We start from the raw sequence: 22,190 nt of genomic DNA on the forward strand, positions 1-22,190 counted from the left end.
TACATACATACATACATACATACATACATACATACATACATACATACATACATACATACACACACACACATACACACACACACATATATACATACATACATACATACATACATACATACATACATACATACATACATACATACATACATACATACATACATACATACATACATACATACATACATACTACATACATACATACATACATACATACATACATACATACATACATACATACATACATACATACATACATACATACATACATACATAATACATACATACATACATACATACATACATACATACATACATACATACATACATACATACATACATACATACATACAAGTAGATCACAGACGCCAGTCACATTCGATGCTTTGTCTATTTTAATTCGTTACATCTATGCCAACATTTTAACAAGTAAGGTATTCTAAGAGAATCATATCAAACATCAAAAGTCTTTGATCTAGGTTTTCATGATAAAACTATAATGTCTTTGATATATCATTTTCAAAGGCACAGGGCCTCTCATGTTGTGTTTCTGCACAATCGAAAGGAGATATAACATGAACTGGTGTTGACAACTAAGCCATTTCGTATGGAGAACGATGTATTATAGAGAGCAATGACAGCACAACAAAGAACTTTGTACATCACTTTCTTCTCTCACAGCCAGATATTTCTTTTCTTTTCAAGCATGTGATAACACCTGAAGTATTTCTTCCAAACATGGATATAGGGATATGTATTTTCGCAACAATTGCAAGAAATGTTTAAAGTGAATTTATGTATTGTCAGTTTGACCATGCAGATTACAAATACATCTCTTTGACACTGTCGTAATATTTTCATCAAAATGTTCTGGAAGGGAACATTGAAAAATGCGCACAATTTGAATCAAATAAAAGCAATGCCGACTTCAACGATATTCAAAGCACACGTACACTTTCATCTTTAGACTTTGATCTTCGCCCACATTTCAACAGGGTTTGCCAAATCACGAGTATCACAAAACTATAAAAACGCAGGACGTTTTTAAATTTTTGAGTGTAGTTTCATTGTTTGATCATACAAAACTCTGAAACCGCTGACGTGTCTGGATGCGCGCAAAATATCTTTCACATTAATTTTATGAACGAAACCATAAACGACGTTTTTTAAAGTTTACTATCTATTTTCCATGACTTCAACAGTTCGGGCGAATTTTAACATGAAAGGACGAGGACAATATATTTCATAGTCAATATTTGCCATTAAACCTACTATTTGATCTTCAACACCAAAGACTATTTCTCAAGGGTTAAGTCGAATGCTTTCCGTCTGTTTACAGCCGATCCCTGCACTCTATCTCCTTTGCTTTAGCCGAAGGTGAGATAATCCTAAAAGGAATAAAAATCGAAAAAAATGAAATCACGAGACTTGTTCACTACATTGGCATAAAAGTAAAGTTATATATATATATATATATATATATATATATATATATATATATATATATATGTGTATATATTCGACTGTGGTTTTTCAGGTTGTCCCCAGTGTTGTCAGTGGCGTGGGTTTTGATATATTCGTTTATAGGGTATTACACACGTACTAATCTGCTGGTTCAAATAGTTTATTATATCTGCACAACGTTTCGTCCTAAAACTAGGACTTCCTCAGGTGCTACAGAACAAAAAGTTTCAACACGAAGTGAGTTACAGTGGTATTTTTCGTACAAAAGTTACATGTCAGAGAAAATACTAACTTAAAGTCACAGTATGGTGAAAATACAGAAGTTCTTACCTATTGAATGGCTCAGATGTTGAATGGCAATTGAGAGAATGTTTTTATGTGCATTTATAGTGTGGCTGGGAGGGCGCTAGAGTTGGAATTTGAATAAAGACAATGGGAGCAGCTAGCTGTGAATACTTAGGCCGTCAGATGTTAATATCTTTAATTTGGAAATCCACAAGGATTCCAGCTTTTTTCGAAGTTGGTCGTCAATAAAATGGACGACCCACCTCGAAAAAAGCTGGAATCCTTGTGGATTTCCAAACTAAAGCAGATTGGTACGTGTGTAATACCCTATAAACGAATATTATATATATATATATATATATATATATATATATATATATATATATATATATATATATATATATATATATATATATATATATTAGAGGTTGCCATAAAGCCATTATTGTATACATTTTGTGTATATATATATATATATAATATATTATATATATATATATATATATATATATATATATATATATATATATATATATAATATATATATATATTAGGAGTAAGAGAAAGACAAACTAACCTGCAATTGCTCCTTGAAATCCCGCTACATTGATACCACACTCTGTCTGCATATAATTACGTCTGTGATCGAAAAAGTTGTCTCTATCGTCTGGCCCACCTGTCAGTCCGCCATACAGTGTGTGTGGGTTGGGATCCGCTGAGTTGCGTTGATCCTTGCCGCATTCCAGAGGAGGCGGCGGGCATGAACTGAAATCAAATAGAAAATAGATAAATAGATAGACAGACAGACAGACAGACAGACAGACAGACAGACAGACAGATAGATAGATAGATAGATAGATAGATAGATAGATAGATAGATAGATAGATAGATAGATAGATAGATAGATAGATAGATAGATAGATAGATAGATAGATAGATAGATAGATAGATAGATAGATAGATAGATAGATAGATAGATAGATAGATAGATAGGGGACTGGTTAGTTTCTGCGGCCTTGGGGTGCCGGTGGATTCATGGGGGGGCACCCTATTTTTGACTTTGTTGATGGTTGTCAGCATGTTTATGAAATGCCAAATAGGGGTGGGGAGGGTCAGTGTGTTTTTTAATTTCGACACAGGCTTATACGTACGTGCTTAAAATGCATTGTGCCAGCCACGAATTTCATCATTCAGTAGTAGAGTTAACACAGGGATGGCGGCCATTTTGAATTTCTAATATCGGTAAATCTTGGGTAATTTGTTTCTCTAGTACCAAAATTTGCACGGTGACCCCCTATTTTTATTCTTGATTTTGAAAGAGAATGATTGAAAGATTCCTTGAGGAAAGTTAGAGCAAAAGTTTAAGTCTTTCACTTTCGAGGTGTATATTACCTTAAGGAAAGTTTGAGCAAAAGTTTATGTCTTCCACTTTGGAGGCGCATACTGCGTTAAAAAGACATGATAGAATGTATCAAATATATCAAACATGATCTCTCCAAAGGTTACCTGCCCCTGTGGTGTGGACGTAGAGGCGGGTTCTTCCCAAACACCGTCAGGAAACTTCTCCCTGTGTCCCCCAAGGCGTAGTGGATTTGTTGCCTCGCCCACTGTGAATACCTCTCTGTGTCGATGCCATGCTTGGCGGCAACCAATGCCACGAAAGCAATGTCCGCTGGTGAAGACGAAATGAAAGGGATGCAATATTCGAATGATACCAATAAAAATCTGAAAGCACTAACTTCAAACGATTTTTTGAAATATTTGTGAACGACATGTTTGCCTTCATGCAACAAACACAAGAGAGCATCTGCTACCAACAGGTTCCAGATTAATTTCGGAATTTCTATTGCATTTCGGAAAAGTACATTTTTCTGACTGTTTGAGTGTACATACATTTTCTCCTCACTGTGGACATGTTAAAACATGACCTGAACTTTCTATAATCACTTTCAATTTTAGGCGTAGAGTAGGTTAAAAAACGCTGTTTGGCAAATCAATTTGTCAATTTTTTTTTATTTGCCAATGCATATTGCAAAATGTATGTACATTCAAACAGTCTGAGAAACGCAATAGAAATTCCGAAATTAATCCGGAACCTGTTTACTGTGCCTACGTCATTATCATATAGGTATTCCGCTCAAAGAGGTACCGTAACATACTCGCATATAGACATTTTGATAGATATTCTCTGTCTGTTTCTCTGTCTGTCTGTCTGTCTGTCTGTCTGTCTGTCTGTCTGTCTGTCTTTCTCTCTCAGACATGTAACTGTTGCTGTGCCTTTTTTCTGTACTTATCAAATGTGACAGATAGGCCCAAGGCGTTGCTTTCAACCATCTCCCAGATACAGTAGGGGATACCAAGGGAACTGAACACACGAGGCGAAATTTTAAAAATGCTATATAGGAAAGTCTACTTTACCGCATCTCTTTACTGGACGCATCGATGATACGACAGCAAGGCCCCTTGGTGAATACATTACGTGACGTGAGCCAGGAAACCAGCGATCAAGAGCTTTCTTCATTGGTTTCAGGTACTTGGTGTCACTCGTGTTGACGTACATCATCAACTGCGATAACACATTTAAGAAATAGTAATATGAGTAAGTAAATTTAAAGTAAAGCAATGCAGACAAAAAAATGAGAATTAACATTTACACAATCGTTTTCATTTCTCTGTACTCTCCCTCTAGATCATGTCTTTTTGTCTGTCTCTCCCTTGACTGTCTGTCTGTCTGAATGACGGTGTCAGTCTGTTTGTCTGTCTGTCTGTCTGTCTCCGTCTACGTCTGTCAGTCTATCTGCTTATCTGACTGTCTCTCCCCCTCCTCTCTCTCTCTCTCTCTCTCTCTCTCTCTCCCCCCCTCTCTCTCCCCCCCCTCTCTCTCTCTCTCTCTCTCTCTCTCTCTCTCTCTCTCTCTCTCTCGCTCTCTCTCCCTCTCTCTCTCTGCATCTTTATGTACCTGTGTAGGTAAGCTGATTCTGTTACGGGTGAACAGTTGATCGGGTTTCTTCAATTTAAACTCGTCGAAATGCCGCTCGGCGCATTCTTTGTAATACTCTTCTCCAGTCGCCAGGTACAACCACAGACCAGCGTTCACCAGTTCATCGCCGTACGTGCCACTCCTATGCAGAAATCAAGAAGAGTGTAAAATGTTACATTTTAGGCTCCCGTGTTTGAAGAGTGTAGAATGTTATATTTTAGGCTCCCGTGTTTATGTCAGACAAACCTTACCTGTATTTAAGAATGCTTTTAAAGAACCATCTTCAGGAACCATTTCGAATTCCAACAATGTCAATAATGATGACACAATATTTTTCGCCTAAACCCCCTCAGTATATTGATTAGGCCTAGGGGCAGATATTACGACTCTCCGATTTGAATAAAAACTATGACGTCATTACAAGATTTGGTTTACGTTGAGTAACCTCACATGGATATTACTTTAAAGTCCTGTGTGGTATCAAGTGGAATGATGACGCCATGGAATTTAAAAAAACACACGGAAAACAAACAGATGGCACTTACCCAGTTGAAGTTAGACAGTAGGGTTGTGTATGTATGGAAAGTCGTTATCAAGCTAATGGAATCACATATGTCCTCCCAGTTTCAACTAATGAGTTGAGATTATTTTTTGTGGGGAGTAACATCTGTATGTGTTAGTGGGCACCTTGTTAATATCATATCGCAACGCTCTATGCTGTAACAACTGATCTAGAGTTATATACACACCGATCATGTGCACATTTGGTTCGATGCGTTCAAGCCTGATTTACAGACGACGTGCGAGTGCAGCTAACATGTCATGTGATCCCAACGCTTCATGGTGACCACGCATAATTGCAATCAAACTTCAACTAGGTAAGTCTCGTTTATTTTTTTAAAATTTGATTGATCTGTGTCGTTCCCCTTTGGATATTCTCCAGACAGTTGAACTATATTATAAGTATTACCGTTTAATAAATATGCGATTGTCTAACTAGTAATGATACGAAGAGTGAAAGAAGCAGATCTGAGACCCTGCATGACAACTTTTCCCCACACAGACTTAGACGGGGTGGCTGAGACCAATCTCTATTGAAATTGGTCTTAGCCACCCGTCTATTAAAATTCATGAGTTTACTTTTCTTGTTTACGTACATACCTATATCAGATGGAAATCTGAGGATTTGCGATTACATCAGGTTGACAACCCCCCACACAAGAGCAATGAATGTAAAAAGTGTGAAAGAGGCTCCCACCTAACTATCCAAAATGTTTTTGTGTCGAGTCTGTGTTTGATTCGTTTCAAAAATGTGTTCCTACATTCTTATCCGATTGTTTATGTTAACAAAAATGTTTGTTTCGCCTCGGATATTGTAGGGAAGTTTGGGTCAGTGTGTACGGTAATGTTTTGTTTGTGTGGGGAAAGCTTATGGCGAGACGCAGTCGGACCTATTGTGTTACAGAGTTGATAGAGTGGCCCTTTGACGCTTGCGTTTCGAAACCCGAGAGTGGTTTCTCATCAGTCGCAGTGTAGATTCTTTCCTTAGTTTGTGTTTGTGAAAAATTATTTTAATGTATTTTAGTGGTCTTGCTCTTCGAGTAGCGAGGCAAGTATATTAATGTTTGGGTCTCGTTGTGAGTTCTCGTTGGTGGTTCAGTTTGTTTGTTCTATGTTTCTTTACTTCAGTTAATTTGTTTTGAATAGTGTGTCTTTTAGAATTTTGCCGAGGTTTGTGAATTTTTAGGCAATAAGTACCACTGCGGGGTACGACTTTTATGTTTCTTGATCAAGATACTTACAAGTATCATGATCGATGTGTTTGTTCTCGTACATTTTGTTTAATAGTTCGTGTACTTTGTTTACTGTTTGTTCTGTGTCGTCACTGGCTAGTTGTGTATAATACTTAGTGTAGCGTAATTGCCTTTCGCATTCGTGTACGTAATCTTTTGTGTTGACGAAGACAAAACCTGACCCTTGTCAAAGGTTTTTTATGGTAATTTGTCTACTGTTTGCAAGCTGGTTTATCGCGATTCTTGAAAGGGTATCTCTAGAAGTGCGAGTTTAGCAGCTTCAGATAGCTTTCAGGTTTTTGTAATTTTTGCTGTTCGTGGAGTCTAATTTGACTTTTCTTTGAATTGGTGTTGTTGCGATTGTTCGTGTCTCATGATGTCTCCGGTGTTTGGCTTAATTGCTAATGAAACTTTTAATGTTAATTGTTTTCCAAGTCAACTATCCAAGCATTTTAAGAGGGGTGATCAAAAAGGCCAGAACAGCCAATTTTGACCAACCGGGTTCAAGAACCCGGGAAAGGTGTTTAAAGTGTGCGATAGATGTGTTTACGACATAAACATTACGAACAGTAGGATTAAGATAGGTATGAATAATCCAAAGTGCCCAGTTTCTGTGTGGGGAAAAGTTGGAATGTGATTAATTAATACAATTAAAAGAAAAAATTTTAACAGTGTATTTTCCCCATATCAATATCCAATGGTCCCGCACAGACACAATAACAATAAAACATAAGGAATCAGTAATGTTGATTCCATAATATTCATTACTGAGAACGACTTGGCTAATTTCACAAATCAACTTAATCCTACCCCTAGGGTGTCTACTGCTTCCAAAAGCTATGGAAGACCCCCTAAGCTCTACGAAACATCCGTCGTTTCAAAAATGAAGCTTGAGCCCAGTGTTTTGCAGGGTGCATCAAATTAACACCACTGTTATACTCACAGGAATGGAATCTCTGGTACGCTCTCTTCGAATGTGCCTCGAAACTTATAAGCGAACTCGTATAATTCCCTGGCGTGACGTAACAACTCATTAGCATACGGAGGATCTGTGTAACATGAGATATTTTACGTACAATTAGCACTCGAAAAGTATTTCTGAGAGGGAGGTCGACACAGTAAGACAAGCAAATGAACACAAACAACACGATTTGAACTAATTTGGGATAATTGAATTGTCACATTTTTCAAATTTATCAAAAGTGTGCGGTGCCGTATAGATGAATGTTGCAATATTACAAATTACTCATGAAAACAAGTGTGTAATGTTAAAAGAAAAGCAGATGGGATTACATTTCAAGATTAAACAGACATTACCTCACTATCAATTATCCCAAATTAGTTCCAATCGTGTTAAACAGAAAAGAAGGAACGGATGCGAACAGCAGGACACGAGGATATAAAAATTAGACTTACCGACATCCTTGAACACAACGTACGAGGCAGCCAGCGAGGCTGCACCATTGCCAGCCACTTCGGTCGCTGGATGTGTTTCGTTTACAGGAAAGGCAGGACGTGGCATTGTCATATCCTCAGCCCTACCCCAATACTTGTGGTCAAGTGCTGGGTCAGCAACCTATAATGACAATGGCATTTTAGTGTATATATAAGTGTCATAAATATTGGTACTCAATATGTGTGTGTTTGTATGTATGTATGTTTTTTATGTATGTATGTATGTATGTATGTATGTATGTATGTATGTATGTATGTATGTATGTATGTATGTATGTATGTATGTATGTATGTATGTATGTATGTATGTATGTATGTATGTATGTATGTATGTATGTATGTATGTATGTATGTATGTATGTATGTATGTATGTATGTATGTATGTATGTATGTATGTATGTATGTCGGCAGTCCCTTGTGCTTTTTTGTGTCGTATTGGTGTAGTCTGTGGCACATACGACGATGGGGAGAGTCGCAAGCGTAGCGCCGAAGGTGCGAGCTGGGCAATCCGAATGCGAAGCACGGGGCCCTTGTGTCAATGTATGCTTCCGCTCCCCCCTCTGCAGTCGTATGTGCGAGATACTACACTAATAAGAGACAGAAGAGGCACAAGAGACTGTCGACAGTCTCACATACATTACATATATACACATAAACGTACATTCATGTGTACGTACCTACGTTCGTTCGTTCGTATGCACCTACGTACATACGTACGTAAATGACTATGGATAAGCGGTAGGATTAACAGGATTAAGATGACTTACGTGTGCATAAAACTCGTATTTTTTGGTGTGTAATTTCATGGTGTAGTCATTGCCCCATCGTAGGCAGCGGTAGAAAAATTCAACTTCGCCAGCCTCCTCGTAAGCATCCCGAAACTCCAGAAAGGACCATGCCAATTTCCACACCGTAGCAGTGTGTTTGTAGGTTACTTTGATGTGATCACCAGCTGGAAAAGACAGACAGTTGTTTTTGTTTTGGCAAACAACGGGCGATGAATCTTGTATGCACAGAACACCAAATCAGTAACAGTTAAAACTGTAACAGTAGGCGGGATACATTGTATGATACTGCAACTCAGAATATAACAGAAGATTGCGACGTTTACTTCACAAGATTTCTTGGTATATTTTGTTGCTGTTCTTATTTGTGGGAAGGTGAACCTGAGTTCACAGTGTTACGTCACATAATAGAAAATCAAACAAAACTCTAACCCCAGGTTATTCTGGTAATTTTTAAAACTGTCCCGTGAGACGCCAAGTATTTTTGGTCATGCCTAGCAGGTCTTACCGTCATACCATCCACCAGTCAGATCCTCGCCATTCCTACCCATGTCCATCAGCGCCGAATCACTCCGCCAGGGAATTCGATTGCCTTTCAGATGACTGATTAAACCTGAGCGCTGCGTCTCGAAAAACAGAAGGGTCTTGTGGATGACGTCATTATAGTCGTACTCTGTGAGATGAGATACATGGAGCAGTGAATATCTCTCGTTAAGTGTATCGCTGACTAACTTTGTTTATGTAAATTCGAAAGAGGTTTATAATCTCATCCTCATTTCAAGTTAAAGGTATACAGTCACCTGTAATCTAAATATGCCCATATATGGTCAAAGGGCGTTCGTTGGTATTCAAAATGCCCATGCGAGGGCGCTGTTTTTAAAAAGCGGCCACCCGCTTAAAATCTGTGATTGGTTAGATTTTCTCTTTCCATAGTAAATGTGGCAAAATTGGAACAGGTGACTGTATACCTTTAAAGTGCGCTCGAAAAAACATGTTCAAAAGGCGAAACAGGACGACGTTCTCTGGAAAAATGAACGACGCTCAAATTTTTTTTCCTGGTCGACAGCTAATATGTGTACTCATTTTCGAGCTTGTAAGAAATGGGAGTCAAATTTGACAGTGTCGTTTCTGTTGAAATCATCATTTCATTTGTTTTTCCAACGCCGCGTACAAATACTGTTGCTTCTACTGCCAATACATGCTACTGATATCACTAATAACACGATTGGAACTAATTTGGGATAATTGGATGGTGAAGTAATGTCGATTTAATCTACAAATGTAAGCTCATCTGCCTTTCTTTTTGAGTTACACACTTTTTTATGAGTAATTTGTAATATCGCAACATTCAGCTATATTGCATCTAACACTTTTGAGAAATTTGAAAAATACGAATACCCAATTATCCAAAATTGGTTCCAATCGTGTTAAATGCTTTACTTGACAGACATTATCATAATAGTCTCTTTAACTTTACAGTGTGACCATTTTCCATCCTAGATGAAAAATAAGGACTTTAACAAGCATTGTCTATTTTTTTACCTTCGCAGTAGTCTCCGAATGAACCCGGCCAACATCGACAGATACATTCACCCATGGAATTGATGATTATGTCACCATGCACACACCAGTCTTCCCTTGCTTTGCCACATTCTGTGAGGACATACACGGGAAATGTTTTAGAATATTGTTTCGTAGGACGAACTGGGCTTAGTGAGATAAAGGAAAGAGGAATGGCTACTTGGAGAGAAAGCGAGAGAGATAGACAGACAGACTGTTAGACAGACAGATAGATAGATAGATAAATAGATAGATAGATAGATAGATAGATAGATAGATAGATAGATAGATAGATAGATAGATAGATAGATAGATAGATAGATAGATAGATAGATAGATAGATAGATCTATTAAATAGATATATAGAGGGGGAGAGAGAAACAGGCAGATAGACAGACACGAAGAGAGAGACAGACAGAGAAAGAGAAATACACGGACAAAACACGAAGATTGCGAGAGAAAATAAGAGACAAAGAAAGACAAAAAGAAGGACAGGCAGACAGACAGATAGATTGGGGAAAGAAGAAACAGTATGTGAGACAGAGACACAAATATAATCATCGACAGTCAGGCAGACAGAAATGGGTGCGTAGAATAACCAGCAGGAATGATTGAAGTTTACTCAAGGTATCTGGATGATCGACATCCGCTTCTTTAAAGCAATCACGCTGATTTTGGTGCATACGAGTACTAGTGTTCTCCGATCTTAAACGAGATCGTTTAGTCCAAAGATACTTAAATGCACTTACCAAATTCGCAGACATACTTCTGCGGTTTACTGCAGTCCAGCGAAACCCACATGTTACCTTTGGCGGTGCTATACAATGGTGAACGAACAATCAATAATTATTTCATCATTTGATTACTGCCATCATTTTCTAAAATATGAAGTATTACAATTAGGAGATAAGCAGAGAACGAACGGAGAGGGGCAGAAAGATGTTGTTGAAGTATGGGTTTTTGAGTGATATCTCTAAGGCGTACCTTCAATCTTACAATAGAATATGAATCAAGGCCTACAGAAATCTCAAAACTGCTCCTAAAGTGACCAAATACCCACAGAACTATGGAAATGCTGTTTTTCTCGTTCTGAACGATTTATACTGTTTATTGCACCGCTGACTACGTGTTCACCTGAATAACCAGATATATATACGCAAGCTTAAATCTGCCAGGCACAGGAAAAAATGAAAATCGTGAGCAAATACTCCTTGTTTTTTATATAAAAAAATCAAAGAAAAGTTAATGTTGTGTTCTTCCTTCCATAGAAGAGGATGCAGTCAGTGATAAATTGAGCGCCCTCAAGGAATTCTACATCTGCTGAGTATAAACAGACGAAGTGACGATAACAAAATTTGACATAGCACTTCACATCTATGCACTGTAAAGACTTTGGAAGTGCCGCCAACTCCAACTCCAAATTGATGGTAACTTCATGATTTAAAGGGACAAAGTCGGTCATTTTTCACGAATTTCGTTTGATGCAAGATATATCTGATATTGTTTGACATGTTGAAAGATACTGAATAAATGAGTGACCGTGCATATTATTCGACCCCGGTTGTAGACAAATTAAATGAAACCATCGCGAAAATGAATTAATGGTCAAGACCATTAATTCATTTTCGCGATGGTTTCATATACATCGTGTCTAAAACCTGGGTCCAATATATGCATGGTCACCCATCCAGTATCTTTCAACTGTCATATGTAGGTAAAACAAAATTCATGAAAAATAGCCGACTTTGTCCCTTAAAGGATAAACTAAAATATTTTCTTGTATGTATTTGCTTATTTCATAGAGATACTGTCTGTTTCAAACGAACCATTGTCTGAGTAAGTCGTATATTCGTCACTGTCGAACCTTTTGCTCTATCTTGGATTGCGTGCGATTCTCTGTCCGCAGTGGTAAATGTCGCTCGCTCGTGACTATATTATTTTTCAAAAGAGATAAGCCTGCACTCGTGACGAGCGGTGCCAGTGTGACCAACATCTCAACTCGAACCAAAATGGTGGAATGTATAATACAACCATTTTCAGTAATAGAGCGCGAAGCCACTGCAGTGAACTGCAATAAAACTGCTTACACTAATTAGTTTCAGCTGTAGCCGTGGCCACTTTGGTGTTGAACAAGGCTACTTGATAAAGACCAAAAAGTCTGCTTGTACAAAGGCAAAACTAGCTCTGTCTGTGGCTCGAGTTGTAAATGAGAGTTTACGATTGGCACCCTGTGTTCAAGATTAAGATACAATGTAACATTACCATGCACTGGTCCATGTACAAATGTTTTTATTTCAACTTCCCCATACAAACTGTCTGCATGGGACATACAATGTTGTCGACTTAGCCAGCTGGCTACAGCTGAAACTAATTAGTGTGAGCAGTTTTATTGCAGTTCACTGCAGTGGCTTCGCGCTCTATTACTGAAAATGGTTGTAATTACTACAGATAGTGTTTTTCTCACATTCCTGGCTGCTGGGAGTGCGGGATCGAGAGTGTGGGATAAATCGATCCCACACTCTCAGAAACCGTCCCACACTCTGCAGTAAATATTACACGAACTCTGATTGGATGATAAGCAGTCTGTTTTGTTCCACGCGCAAAATGTTATCCAATGGCACGACGAGTAACACACGGACTAGAACTACAACGTAAGCAGGTCAAAGTACAGCGGCAGACGACAGAGTTGTCACGATTTTTGATATATTGTACGTGTCCAATATGAATTTAACGCATTTTGTGGTCATGTGAGAAAAAGAATCTCACACACCAAGGACCTGGGATCAGATTTCTCACACTCGTTGGGGATATTTTGTCTCACACTCGCCTGCGGCTCGTGTGAGACAAAATATCCCCAACTCGTGTGAGAAATCTGATCCCAGGTCCTTGGGGGTGTGAGATTCTATTTGTCCCTTGAAAATGGCGGTACTTACTCAATTCCAACACATTCCTTTCCAGCCTGAGGCTCGTTCGCCATCCAATTTATAACGTCGGGTGTCTGTCTCCTGCTGTCGATCCATCGACCGCCTTTGAATTTTAAATCAACCAATATCGTTGAGCCCTTCAAGTAGGTCTTCTTATCGACGTAAGCCTGCAGTCCGATCACAGACTTCTCGTCCGTCACGCTCGGCAGTTGTCCGTGCAGCTTAGAACAGTTCTCGTCGGCTTCAGCGAATGTTGCTTTCCCAGGTCTGGCGTCGTAGGTGTACAGTGGATCGATAATTGCTGTAAGGAAGAAGTGGCAAGATAAGAAAAGTTGCATGTTGACCCATTATTTATGATCTTGATTTTGAAAGAGAACAGGCCAAAGTATGCTTGAGGAATAATTAAGCCAAGGTTTAACTTTTAACGTGGCACTCCCACTTGGTAACATTTTTAAAACACATTTTTTAATGCCAACGGTCGATATTTGACGTGGCGACTGCGCGCGGATCACGAGATATCGATAAAAACATGTCCTCAAAAAAGTAAAAGTTTGAATTCCCGTTGCCCACCTAAATTCAGCTTCCGAACATCGAACGTTCGGCACTGGGGTCATTGTCAACTAAGCTATGGAGTACGAGTCTACGCTTACGCGCTGCTGTATGCCACAGTACCACTCGCGTCGGTGATCGGTCATGCCCCCTGGGGGAAAGCCGAGTCTTACTGACTCTGAGAAAAAACGGAAAACAAAGTTTGATTCCACCAGAATTCGCATAGGTGACTAGCACAGTTACGTGCGGTTGATACATAGCGGCCACCGAGTGGTATGCATAGACGTATACCACGCGCGCGGCGTACTGTGTGGCAGACGACAAAATGTAGTCATCGGAGGCGGCTAATATTTGACACGTAAAAACTGATGTTTATGTGGTATTGGTTAAAAATATAGTAAAACTGATTAAGAATAATGAAAACGACAAAAACTAAGGAGAAGTTTTACAAAACTTAACTGAGGTAAAGGCATAATGCTGTATATAAAGTCTTTGCAGTGGGAAGTAAATTAATTGCGTCGTTCGAACATATTGTAGACTCCCTAGAATATCGTCAATCAGCACAACAACAAACCTTCGGGGGATTTCGGGTCAAAATCAGAAACGATCGTAAAACTTCGGGATGTGAAAAATACGCTCGGGAAATGACATGTTTTTATCGATATCTCGCGATCCGCGCGCAGTCGCCACGTCAAATATCGACCGTGGGCATGAAAAAAATGTGTTTTAAAAATGTTACCAAGTGGGAGTGCCTCTTTAATTTTCGAGGCGCTTCACATTGGGCTATTGTTACATATTTGGTTCAGTATTATTATATACTGGAATACTATTAAATATTGGGTTTGGTGTTATTATTTTATTGGGTTTAATGTTATTACATTCTGGCTTTTTTATTAAATATTGGGTTAAGTATTATTACATATGTGGTTAATATTTTAATTGGGTTACAATCGGGTTAGCTGTTATTAGACGAGCAGCAGGTTCCGAGTAGTCCCAAAGCCTGTTCAATCTAAGCTTCTACTTTTCGTTTTCGCCAAGGCATAAGGGCGAAAATGGATACTTTTAGTTAGTTTCCTCACCATTGATAAAACATATTTCTGCCATACCCGGGCCCGACGAAATTGAATGTTTACTTCGTCATTGATAAACGATAATTATATTCCTTGCCCTGCCTGTCGCATTTTGATTGGTCGAGCTGAACCACGTGACTGACCACAATACACAGCAATGGTTCGTTTACATGCCCGTGAATATGAATAATAACTCAAAGTATCGTAACTTTACAGCTCAAACGTATAACACCATCAATCACAAAATAAAATGAAGCACTTGTAGGTCATGTTGAGATACTTTTTTTCTGAAAACATCTCCGGATTTGCCAATTTTTACAGCGCGCGTGACAGTGCGTCGCGTATTGCTCAGTTTCTGGGCCAAGTTGCCCGGCCCAGTTGTCGTTCGCTCCGGAAAATTTCTCAAATTTTGACGGATTTCTCGGGTTCGCTGATAATATAATGGAAATAACAGACTCCGCTCTGACCATTAACGTTATTTGTGGGCGCGGGCTCGAGGAAAGCCAAATTAACGGGCTCGGCAAGCCTCGCCCGTTAATTTTTGGCTTTCCTCTCGCCCTTGCCCACAAATAAAAGTTAATGGTCAGCGCGTCGCCCGTTATTTCTATATTCCTTGCCTCTGACGCGTACAAATGGGAAAGCCACAAAACAAATTATGTGAACGAGGGCACGCGCGCGGAGAACACTAGGATTGAACTTGCAGACGACACGCTCCAATTTCAAGAAATTCATATCGATGCTGGCATTCAACAGTACATCACTTCTGAAGGTAATTCGATTCAAGTATTTTATTGTACCATTGGTTTTATATTTTGCATTACTATCGAAGCTGGGCTGAATACAATTTATTTGTTATTTTGGGATCGATATATATATGTCCGTGCGTTAAATGGACTATTTATGCTGGCAGTGCACGTGTTCCCCGCCCCCATCAAAGCCCTGCTGACGCTAAGTAATAGGAATTCTTGGCCACTTTGACACCTACCATCCACTTTGTAAATTAAAATCGACCGTTTGTGAACCCCAATCCCCCGTTGATCAACGGCGCCACCCTTTTCTCCGAAGTGGCCGAGCTTAAACTCAATTTATCCGTTCTATAAAGCTGATCGATGGTTCGCTTCCGCAATCTAAACAGATCTGTGGAGTGTTATTGTGGGGATCAGAAGTGTTGGGCTACTGAACAGTAGCTTGGCCACGGGGCGGGAAACAAGAGCCGTATAGCCTAAATTGCCAAGGAGGGGCAAGAAACCAGCTTGGTTACGATTTGGGTAATCTACATAAGTATACATAATGAGAGTGTGGAAAATTCCCCGCGGGCTACTGCCCTGGGAACCATGAAGAAACTGTTTTTTAAAGATAGGCAGATGAAGTATAATGTAGGCTGGGATATAGTGAGTTTGTTGACAATGAAATGCCTCAACTATCCCGTGCAATGTCGTTACACTGACACCACTCCATGGACAATGCCATTTCTCGACTGTCCCACGGCAATGTTGAGCTTAAAATTGTGAATGAAGTAAATTTTGAACAAATTTAGGTCTTTCAGGAATTATTGAAAGTGTACTAGGTAACATTCCTTACAGATATCGAGCACGAAATAAAACCGAGAAAACGTCGCCGAGGTCTATCGCTTCTAGACGGACAAGTTAAAGGACGAAATAGCCCAAGTTAAACCCGCTGCGCGACCCAAGGGCTGAGCGTTAAGTGATATTATATATTGGGTTTGCATTGCAAATTTCGTCAATATTTAACACATTTTGGTGTTTATCGTAATGATGCACGAAACATTGGTAATATCATGCAAATTTGTAGACTTTGTGTTGTCTATTTCCCAAGACAAGGACATGTAGCGTTGACTCAAGTGGCACTGAGCAGTGGAGTTAATTCACTGTTGTTATGAAGATTACTGTTTCATAATTAACGATAATGATGATGATGATGGTCGTGTAAGTGATAATTATACTGTAAGGTCAGGCAACAATATTTTTCCTACGCCGAGTTCGAATATAACTACTATTAAAGCTACAAAGCGGATTTACGCTATCACTCACCGTCACAGAACGGCCCTCTCCAACCTTGTTCGCATTCACATGAACATGTGTTTCCCCGATGGCTGACGGTTCCACGTACACACCAGAACGGATCACGTTTACAGTCTGTCAGTAAGGGCAAATCCGTGGCTAGACGTGCTGCTGACTACATTTAATCTAAACGTTTTTCCAACTATGTATCTCTATCTCTGTAGTCTCTGTTTCTGTGTCCGTCCACACACTTGTCCGTTCGTCCATCTGTCTGTGTTATTTAAGCTTATGTCTGTCGTTCTGTCTATTGGTGTACTTTCGAATATTCAAGCATTATCAATCAATCAATCAATCAATCAATCAATCAATCAATCAATCAATCAATCAATCAATCAATCAATCAACTAATTTATTAACCTACCAGCCAACCGACCACAGTCAGTTATGGGACTGTGAATCGATCAATCCATCAATCAATCAATCAATCAATTAATCGTTCTACCCATCGCGCTCTCTCTCTCTCTCTCTCTCTCTCTCTCTCTCTCTCTCTCTCTCTCTCTCTGTCTCTGTCTCTGTCTCTCTGTCTCTCTGTCTCTCTGTCTCTCTGTCTCTCTCTCTCTCTCTCTCTCTCTCTCTCTCTCTCTCTCTCTCTCTCTCTCTCTCTCTCCTCTCTCTCTCTCTCTCGGTCATTTTACTTCACACGACGTTCGGTTCTAATGCAGTATTTCCACTACACAAAAAATAATCACGCACAATTGGACGACATAATAACATGCCACAACACCGGGCAATTTTTGCGAACTCACCAAACTGGCAAATAAATCCGGGACCTCCATCACAACTGTGTGCACGCCATTGGTAGTTACTGCTGGCACTGTAATTTCAAACAAATACAACAGGAGGAATTGTGGATTATTCAAGAGTGTGAAGACTGTAGGCAATATTATGAAGGTGTACTGCTTCAGGTTTGCAGGAGTGATACGACGCCTACACTGACAAGGCTGATATTCGGCATTTCGACATAGAACATTAAACTCAGCACGAAAAAGAAATCAAAAGAACGACTCCAGCCGATCTATATGAACTGGAGAACAAACTGGTTGATAAAAGCCGGATTTTCATCACGACTGTGTATAATAAAGTCAGAAACGAGAGTAATGTTTAAGCTCTGATTTTTAACTTCCTAACAACGTTTATCTCCGAGTGTCTGTGTCTCTCTGTGTCTCTGTCTGTCTGTCTGTCTGTCTGTCTGTCTGTCTGTCGGTCTGTCTGTCTGTCTGTCTGTCTGTCTGTCTGTCTGTCTGTCTGTCTCTGTCTCTCTCTGTCTCTCGTTTTTATGCGAGTTTGAACAAAATGTTTCAGGATGAGAGAGAAAAAAATCAAATCTTGCCTGATGACAGCGCATTTTTTATTATGCGTAGGAGAGGGTTCTCCCTCAGCCCAATTGAAATATCTGGTCTCTGTTCTGTTATAGAACTGCCACTTGTCTTTGCGGTCCTCGTATTCCATACCGAGGTAAAACAGTTCCTCCGATGACCGTTTTGGAATCCAGCCCGCCAAGTAGTCCCTGGTCTTGTCGTCCGGCACGGTTACCAGCGTGCCTTGTTTGTCCATGCAGTAGCGGGTCGCCTGTTCCCTCGTTAGATCCGAGTCGTCATCCAAGGTATAGAAATATGTCGTTGTCGGCTCTGGTTTAAAATTAAAATCGAAGAAAACGAAACTTGGTCAAAAACATGTCATTAACTGTAAAAGCAAGTTGGATCTTATTTATCACTAAGTAGTAAAACAACAATCCACTTTCCCCTGACGCGTTGTTGTCAAGGCAACGTCTTCGACTTCTGTGCACCGGTATGTACATACATTTTACACACACACACACACACACACACACACACACACACATATATATATATATATATATATATATATATATATATATATATATATATATATATATATATATATATATATATATATATATATATATATATATATATATATATATATATATATATATGAGCACATTACGTATGTTCCTTCGTTCAGAAGTGAGAAGTGAAAGCTATCGGACCAAAAGCAAGCAAGTAAGTAAGAAAGGGAGTCATGCTTTTCGAGTTTTTTATTAAATAAAAACGAACTTACTTTCTCCACGAGCCCTTTTCTCAGTGCCATCATCGTCATCGTCATCATCGTAGCCGATGTAAAGCTCCTCATCTTCTAAGTCGGCATCATCCGTTTCTTCATTAATGACACCCCTTTTCTATAAAGAAGAAATACAGTGTTGCAGGTGATCTGTGATTTACTCTATACTCTGTGACATGAAACTCCTTGACGAAAAGATTCCGTCCTGTATTGGGCTTTGCCAATTTTTTTTCGGAAACGCTTACACGATCGAATCTATCAGTTCAAGAAAACACCGCATATTCAGTTTATATAAAGAATAAATTACTTACAGTGCTTTCTTTCGTAGTTCGTGACCACTCGCATAATGGTAAATAAACCATTTGCTGCTAGTTCATGTTGATATTCGATATTTCATAATCTAGATTAATTGCACTTACTTAATTTAACTTTCAATCGTGTCTCTATATTGTTAACATCATTGAAGCGGGTCGTATCCTCACGTACCCAGTGTTTGTTTGTTCTCTTAAAATGTAGCCTCGCAGCAAGTTGTTTCGTATTTTTGCAAGTCGGCACCGCGAAAGCCCAAGGCTCCTTTCGAAAGAATCATATGGCTGCCTGAAATTTTCCTCTATGTCAGTAAATGGCTGCCTGAATTCACCTCTATGTCAGTATAATGGAGATATGAACGGCGCCTTTATGGTTATTATGATGTCATTGACCTTGATGTAGTTCATTGGTCGCCACAGAAAAAGTATCACAGGGAATGTCGGTATCGCCGACAGTTCATCTTAGTTTGATGGGAAACGATTGATATTGTGATGTGCACACCAGTCTGTAGAGAACCATCGCTTTTACTTTTTTATTTTGATTATTTGCTTTTAAAAACGAGAAATGCCATGAATTTACACTCAATACAGAAACGGCTAATAGCGGAAACGAGATGAAAAACAGACAAAGGTAAAACAATTTCATTGTTAAATATCCGTACTAAACTCAAACTTTGATCATTATATTGCTGTAGCACTATTCTGCCCAGGTGCTCTGATACTGAAACCCGAAAAATTCACATTTGCAATCCAATAGAACAGATTTTTAGCAGAGTCCTGTTGTCGTTTGAAAAAAAAACTTCTTTAGAAGAAGAAAAATCTTCACTCAATATAAAGGTAGTATGTGCGTCGAAACTGAAAAATGTAACTTTCTGTAATCCTACTCAGAGTTCAGTGAAACTATCAATCACACAAATCAAGAACAAATCGGGAGTAACTCGTGCAAACTTTGGTTTTAGAGAAGCAAATTATCTATCTTTATGAGGAAAACAAAACAAAACAACAAAATTCATTTTCACAAAACTGAGACACTGAAAACTTTACTTTTTCCTAGAGCTTCCAAACGAGACCCAACAAGTGGATGACCATAAAAATCCTGTACACATTTCACTCCCAATATATGTCCCCGATGCCCATTCAGATGAGCAGTGAGTGAATCCCCTGGGCGCCGAATGCAGGGGCTTTACATGGAGGTAGTTCCCGCCTGGAAAGTAAAAGACTTTAAATTAAACTCAAACTTAACTTAAAGAAACAAAGACGAATTAATGGTCATGACCATTAATTCATTTTCACTATGGTTTCATGTATCGTATCGAAAACCGGGGTTGAATGTATGCATGGTCACCTAATTATCCAGTATCTTTCAACATGTCAAACAATATAAGTAGTATCTCGTATCAAACAAAATTCATGAAAAAATGGCCTACTTTGTCCCTTTAAGGAATCTCTCAACCACTCTCTTTCAAAATCCAGGATAAAAATTGGGGTCACCATAGAGAAACAAATAACCCAAGATTTACCGATTTTTAAAATTCAAAATGGCCGCCATCCCTGTGTTAACTATATGGATAAAAATACAGGGATGGTGGCCATTTTGAAAAAGATCTTACACAAAGAGCTTTAAAATGAACCCCTACAATTTGTATATCGGAAAAGAATTGTAAAAGTTTGATAATCCCAAAATCTCTCCCCGAGGCGCATTTCTACCTTAAGGTGCTTTTTAAGGTAACGTACCACAATCGGCAACCCCGTCAAAAGGAAAAAAAAAAGACGCCACAAGCAGTCGTGTGCGTGTGCAGAAAGAAGACAGAATTCAAGTTTTTCGACGTGTTGCTTTGATTTTTCCCCCGCAAGAAGTGAGTTGACAAAGTAAAGAGATTAGAGCCTGGTGGAACACATGAAGAGTTACAGAGAAATTCCTGGTACACATTGTCAAGAAATTTAAAAGGTCAGCCGAAAATAACTGAAAATGTTGAAAATGCTGAACTGGAAAGCGAAAGTTTAAGTACAGAGCTTACTCCTGGAGTGAGAAGAGTGTTGTCTCTTGCCATCTTTATATCAATTTCTCACGCTCTAGCCAAATACTTCTCAAATGTTGTACAACTGTTACAGAAATTGTTAGCTCGACATCTTATGTGATTGATATTGGCAGTCTGAAGACACTGCGAACAAACTTCATAATCGAACACATGAGAGAATTTTTACATGATGTATCGGAGACAGGGATCATAATCAGCTGACACAGTGCAGATTGTGAAGGGACCAGGGACATGGCTAACTCAATGCATTGAGGTTATCTCCATACCCTATGTAAAGTAAAAATAACACAACAACAACAACATTGCGTGCATGTGTAAGAATTCGGTGAATGTTACATACCCCAAACAAGGAGCCAAGACTCAGACCAAACAGAAGAGATATTAGCAGTAAACTCCCGACCAGACACCGCGCCATTGTCTCTCCGAGGGACAGAGCTAACTTTCCATCAGCATAGGAAACGAAGTCTTGTTATATAGCTCTCGCTGTAGGGTCGTTTAAAATATCAAATTACCAACGGCGAGGCAAAACACGACCACCATTGTCACCAGGAAATGGAAATTTTAATTGAAAACTCGAGAAAACAGCGAGAACGGTGCGTGGATTCGTGTGATCGTACCTCCCGATGAAAAAGTAAACAACGAGGCGGAATAAAAGACTGGAATCGGCACGTGGCTCATTGCACCAATGTTTATACAATGGACTTACTACTTAGCGATGGCAAGAATGAGGACAATAGGCGTCGCTGTCACTACCTCGTCATAATATATTACCTGTCCTTCGATAGAACACCTCGATTAATAATGGATACATTGAAA

The 22,190-nt window shown here is 39.2% G+C and overlaps 1 protein-coding gene across 1 annotated transcript; it reads right to left on the bottom strand.

The window, feature by feature from the left end:
• Positions 1–369: 369 nt before the first annotated feature.
• LOC139129705 (uncharacterized) lies at positions 370–21,910 on the bottom strand. The gene is made up of 17 exons (XM_070695379.1): positions 21,715–21,910; positions 19,028–19,145; positions 18,276–18,573; positions 17,692–17,759; positions 16,916–17,020; positions 13,255–13,546; positions 11,071–11,138; positions 10,304–10,414; positions 9,270–9,434; positions 8,744–8,928; positions 7,937–8,096; positions 7,464–7,569; positions 4,707–4,869; positions 4,166–4,313; positions 3,254–3,419; positions 2,324–2,511; positions 370–1,385 (listed from the first exon to the last, which is right to left on the bottom strand). Exons 1-17 carry the CDS (start codon positions 21,787–21,789, stop codon positions 1,351–1,353), a joined length of 2,451 nt encoding a protein of 816 aa, XP_070551480.1. The 5' UTR covers positions 21,790–21,910; the 3' UTR covers positions 370–1,350.
• Between the last annotated feature and the right edge of the window lie 280 nt (positions 21,911–22,190).

Source organism: Ptychodera flava, chromosome 3, assembly GCF_041260155.1.
Source record: "Ptychodera flava strain L36383 chromosome 3, AS_Pfla_20210202, whole genome shotgun sequence".
NCBI lineage: Eukaryota > Metazoa > Hemichordata > Enteropneusta > Ptychoderidae > Ptychodera > Ptychodera flava.

Bases quoted from the DNA above. Each gene is read 5' to 3' on its own strand.
- LOC139129705 (XM_070695379.1), bottom strand. From the start codon at position 21,789: ATGGCGCGGTGTCTGGTCGGGAGTTTACTGCTAATATCTCTTCTGTTT. The intron at 10,415-11,070 runs GTAAGTGCATTT...ATGTCCTCACAG, and splicing joins GAAGTATGTCTGCGAATTTG to AATGTGGCAAAGCAAGGGAA. The intron at 2,512-3,253 runs GTAACCTTTGGA...ATTTGATTTCAG, and splicing joins CGTCCACACCACAGGGGCAG to TTCATGCCCGCCGCCTCCTC.